The sequence below is a fragment of the Gekko japonicus genome, unplaced genomic scaffold, assembly GCF_001447785.1.
Source record: "Gekko japonicus isolate JY-2015 unplaced genomic scaffold, Gekko_japonicus_V1.1 scaffold872, whole genome shotgun sequence".
NCBI lineage: Eukaryota > Metazoa > Chordata > Lepidosauria > Squamata > Gekkonidae > Gekko > Gekko japonicus.
The window spans coordinates 559,502-564,953 of record NW_015171529.1 but is presented as its reverse complement, the minus strand read 5'-3'; the positions used below and the strand labels follow the sequence as shown (position 1 = coordinate 564,953).

The 5,452-nt window shown below is 53.4% G+C and overlaps 1 protein-coding gene across 1 annotated transcript in view; it reads left to right on the top strand.

Annotated features, from left to right (window-relative positions):
• The first annotated feature begins 3,927 nt into the window (after positions 1-3,927).
• The window catches only part of PODNL1 (podocan-like 1), a 27,509-nt gene continuing 25,984 nt past the window's right edge, over positions 3,928-5,452 (top strand). The window contains exon 1 of the mRNA XM_015419522.1: positions 3,928-3,946. Coding sequence (XP_015275008.1) covers positions 3,944-3,946 — 3 coding nt within the window. The 5' untranslated portion in view covers positions 3,928-3,943. The remainder of the gene's footprint in view (positions 3,947-5,452) is intronic.

Genomic DNA, 5,452 nt, shown 5'->3' with positions numbered 1-5,452 from the left:
TCCCTTCCCCTCCCCGCAACAGGCACCCTGTGAGGTAAAAGAAGAAGAAGAAGAGATTGGATTTATACCCCATGGCCCTTCACTCCCCAAAGGAGTCTCAGAGCGGCTTACAAACTCCTTTCCCTTCCCCTCCCGACAACAGACCTATGAGGTAAAAGAAGAAGAACAGACAACAGACCTGTGAGGTAAAAGAAGAAGAAGAAGAGATTGGATTTATACCCCATGGCCCTTCACTCCCCAAAGGAGTCTCAGAGCGGCTCACAAACTCCTTTCCCTTCCCCTCCCCACAACAGGCACCCTGTGAGGTAAAAGAAGAAGAAGAAGAGATTGGATTTATACCCTGCCTTTCACTCTCCAAGGGTGTCTCAGAGCGGCTTACAAACGCCTTTCCCTTCCCCTCCCGACAACAGACACCCTGTGAGGGAGGCGGGGCTGAGAGAGCTCTCTTGAGAACTGCTCTTGTGATGAGACTGGATGTAAACCCCATGGCTCTTCACTACCCAAAGGAGTCTCAGAGCGGCTTACAAACTCCTTTCCCTCCCCCTCCCCGCAACAGACGCTCTGTGAGACAGGTGGGGCTGAGAGAGCTCTGACAAAAATGGCTCTTTTTCTAGAACAGCTCTTATCAGAACTATGGCTTGCCCAAGGTCATCCAGCCAGGTGCAAGTGGAGGAGTGGGGAATCAGACCCGGTTCTCCCAGATTAGAGAAGAAGAAGAGATTGGATTTATACCCCACCCTTCACTACCCAATGGAGTCTCAGAGTGGCTCACAAACTCCTTTCCCTTCCCCGCAACAGATGCCCTGTGAGGCATGTGGGGCTGAGAGAGCTCTGACAGAAAGTACTCTTTTTCAAGGACAGCTCTTATCAGAACTATGGCTTGCCCAAGGTCATCCAGCCAGGTGCGAGTGGAGGAGTGGGGAATCAAACCCGGTTCTCCCAGATTAGAATCTGCGCACTTAACCACAACACCAAACTGGCCGTCCACAGCTTCTTAGCATTCCTCTATCCTCTATGTAACTCAGTCGCTCTTGGAAGAATACCAGGGAACTGTTCCAGAGGCTCTGGGAATGTTCCCCCGGCGGTGGCCTTCGGAGCCGCATAAATCAGCAGGGTAATGAGATAAAACTTGAACCACCTGTTCTGCTTCACAGGCCATCTCATTAGATAAGGGCGGATTTCCCAAAGTCAGGAGCCTCCCCCGGCCTCTCCCTCCTCCTCCCCCCCCCACCAAAGGAAGCCCGAAACGGGGTGGAAAGGCGTGTAGTTTAACTGCAGCCGCTCAGAATTACGGCGGTACCCCCGTGCGGAGGGCGCTTGCTGCATCCTACAGGGATCAGGACCCGTGTTCCCCCTAAGCTGAATTAGTGTGAGCTAGATCATCGTTTTTTAGCCTCCAGCTCACATATTTTTGTCTTCTCTCAGGAAGGAGGGGCTCCAGAGCAAACTGATTTATGCAGTAGCCAAATTGCTCATTCACAGCTTTAATGACAGTTGCTCACTAAGTTGAATTTTTGCTCACAAGACTCCACCGCTCAGAGGGTGCATTGATCAGGACGCCCATGATTTCTCCTATTGTTGGTGATGCAATGATGGTGAAGAAGAAGAGGTTGGATTTATACCCCGCCCTTCACTACCTGAAGGAGTCTCAGAGCAGCTTACAATCTCCTTTCCCCTTCCCCTCCCCACCACAGACACCCTGTGAGGTTGGTGGGGCGGAGAGAGCTTTCTCGAGGACTGCCCATGAGAGAACAGCTCTGAGAGGACTTGTGACGGACCCAAGGTCACACCAACAGCTGCATGAGGAGGTGTGGGGAATCGAACCCGGTTCTCCCAGATTAGAGTCAGCGCTCCTAACCACTACGCCAGACTGGCTGATGGGAGAAGTGGTCGAGATTCTCCCCTCCTGTCGACTTTGGAAGGCACATCTGGAGTTCTCCCAAAAATGGAATTTGCGAAGGTCATCTTAAGGACATCAGAACTGCCTTGCTGCCTTAACATACACAGTGTGGTTACAAAAGCCTTTCCTTGACGTTTATCCTCCTATTAAAAATTCTACTCAGAAGCATGTATAAGAACACCAGAAGAGCCCTGCTGGGTCAGACCAGGGAGGGTCCCTCCAGTCCAGCCTCCCGTCTCACACAGGGGCCAGCCAGTCCCTCTGGATGATCAACAACAGGGCACAGAGGCGTGGAGGGGAGTCAGACGACAGGTTTCAGACCCCACGATTGGCCGCGGTTGCCGGGTTCAAGACCGTGCAACCAGGCCAATTTTCCAGAGAGTTCCCTGAAGCATCCCCGTCACTGGCCGGAGGGCCAAGCCCTTTTCCACCAGGCCAAAGACAATGACTCATTTTTAGGCAATCAATAACCACCCCAGATGTTTTCGCCCTCCCATTGCAAAGAAGGAAGGACACGATCCTGATTCCTTCTGAACGCACGGTGGCTCTGTGAGGCTCTGCCCAAAGTCACCTTGTATGCTCTGTAGGGTTGCCAAGTCCAGGTTTGGAAATACCTGGAGATTTGAGGGGTGGAGCTTGAGGAGGGTTGGGTTTGGGGAGGGAACGGGCCTCCGCTGGGTATAATAGCATAGAATACACCCTTCCAAGGCAGCCATTTTCTCCGGGGAACCAAACTCTCTCTTAGTTCAGGAAGGGATGGCTCCAGAGGAAGCTAATTTGTGCAGTAGTTCCCTCTAAGCTGAGTTAGTGTGAGCCAGCTCACATTTTCTTAGCCTCTGGCTCACGCATTTTTGTCTTAGTTCAGGAAGGGATGGCTCCAGAGGAAGCTAATTTGTGCAGTAGTTCCCTCTAAGCTGAGTTAGTGTGAGCCAGCTCACATTTTCTTAGCCTCCAGCTCACGCATTTTTGTCTTAGTTCAGGAAGGGATGGCTCCAGAGGAAGCTAATTTGTGCAGTAGTTCCCTCTAAGCTGAGTTAGTGTGAGCCAGCTCACATTTTCTTAGCCTCTGGCTCACGCATTTTTGTCTTAGTTCAGGAAGGGATGGCTCCAGAGGAAGCTAATTTGTGCAGTAGTTCCCTCTAAGCTGAGTTAGTGTGAGCCAGCTCACAGCTTTTTAGCCTCCGGCTCACACATTTTTGTCTCAGCTCAGGAAGGGATGGCTCCAGAGCAAATTGATTTGTGCAGGAGCCAAATCGCTCGCTCACAGCTTTAATGCCAGTAGCTCACCAAGTAGAACTTTTGCTCACAAGGCTCCACAGCTTAGAGGGAGCCCAACCTTAGAGCGAAATGCATTGAATCTGCTTTGCTCCTTAAGATCGAATCTGCATTTGCATTTTTAAATCAGTTTCGTGCCCTTGTGGGTCATATTGGTCTCCTGCCCTTTTCACACCGGTAAGTCTCTTTCTATGGGCAAAGGCCCCGAAGCCTGGTTGGTGCTGGAAAGGCACTCTGCTTGAGCTCAGGAGCTATATGACTGTCTCCCGTGCGCTCTTGGGAATTCAGTTCCAGTGTGTGGGGGGGTCGTCATCCGGGGGAGGTTGGGTCAGGGCGGCCCAAGGGGGTGGTGGGGTCGGGGCGGCCCAGGGGGGGGGGTGGTCGCGCTCTTACCCCGGGGTGGGGTGGCGTGTGGCGGGCGCCCTGTTGGAGGCCGCGCGGGCGCCATCCCCCGCCGCGCAGGGAAAAGCAAACAGGAGCCGGCGAAGCGCGGCGAATCCCCCCCTTTTCTCCTCCCCCGGGGGAGTCGGCCGTGCCCGGCTGGCATTCCCCCAGCCAGCCTTCGGCGGCGGAGGGAGAATTATGCAACCTCCTTCCCAGCTGGAAAACAAGGCGCGGGAGAGACGCCGCTGCCGCCGCAAGCCCCCCAGTCTCCGCCGGCCGGCCCGGGCGCCAGGAGCGAGGCCGAGGCCAGCGGCTCACTGCAGGGCGGCCGGTCCCGATCCGCGACCTCCTCCCCCGGAGAGGCGGCGCCTACCCAGCAGGGCGATGGTGAGCCGGAGGGAGCGGGGAAGGGGGGGCGCAAGGGGGGCTTCTGGCACGGGAGGATGCCCCGGACTCCTCTAGGGTTGCCAACTCCAGCTCAGGGGATTCCTGGAGATTTGGGGGTGGAGTTTGGGGAGGGGAAAGTCCACCGCAGGGTAAAAATGCCAGGGCGTCCGCCCTCCGGAGCGGTCGTTTCCTCCGCGGGATCTGGTCTCTGCAGTCTGGCCATCTGTCCCGATTCTAGAATCGCACGAACGGATCTGATGGGTGTGACTAGAGTGTTTGCCAAATGGATTGATATTATATAGGTATTTCAACGGCACCCGTTTTGACAAAGTTGCACGAAACGAGATAGAATATGCAGGGCTCGTTGGTGTTGATGGCGTTTGATTGCTGCTTCCAGTGATGTGAATACTGGGAAAAGAAATTTCTACTTTGGCTTGGACTTGGAGACTTTTTTTTGGCATATCCGTAACACATCAGGGTCGCTTGCTTCTTCTCAACTTCCATCCCCTGATCTCTCTCTTTGCTTTGCACCTGCCTGGAGGTTGGCAACCGCTAATGGGGGACTGATCCCTGTCGTGTGGGGCAACGCTCCCTCTAAGCTGTGGAGTCTTGTGAGCAAAGATTCTACTTTGTGAGCTGCCGGCATTAAAGTTGTGAGCCAGCCGTTTGGCTGCTGCATAAATTAGTTCGCTCTGGAGCCGTCGTTCCTGTGTGAGCCGGAGGCTAAAAAACTGTGAGCTGGCTCACACTAACTCAGCTTAGAGGGAACACTGGGCCATCGTTATTCTGGGAGTTCTCCAGGCCTTACCTGGAAGATGGCAACTCTGACTGCGGGACCGATCTCTGTAGTCTGGAGAGCTCATGATCCTAGAAATCTCCCGGCTCTACCTGGACATCGGCAACTGTAACTGGAGGGCTTTTCTCTAAACAGGAGGTCTGTCATAATTCTGGGATATCTCCAGTCCCTACCTGGAGGTTGGCAACCTTGCTTGGGAGACCGATGTCTAGTCTGGAGATGTCCGGGCTGGCAACTCTAACCGGGGGACTGAGCTCTGTAGTCTGGAGGTTCATCGGGATTCTGGAGATCTCCAGGTCCCGCCTGGAGGTTGGCAACCCTACAGCAAACCAGTCACCCGTCAACCTTCCAGACTGACCATGCTTGGCCAGGCTGGCCTCCGGGGGTGCGAGAACCACATTACATAGAGTTGCCAACCTCCAGGTCGTTGAAGCCCAAAGAGAGAGATCACAGGAGTAGGTAGAAATCCAGACAAAACGTCCCTGACAAAAATAACGAAAAGTCAATAAAGAGGATATGCAAGATTGTCTACTACAATAATTCTGTAGGAAACTCTCTTCTTATATTGTGAAGACCTTTCCTTCAAGAGTAAATAAGTGGAAATTGATAAGAATTGTAGTTGCTACACGCTCAGATAAAACAGTCTTGTGAAACGGATATTTTTTCCACATTGTGCAAAATCCGTTCTGAAAGCACGGAAACCATGTGTG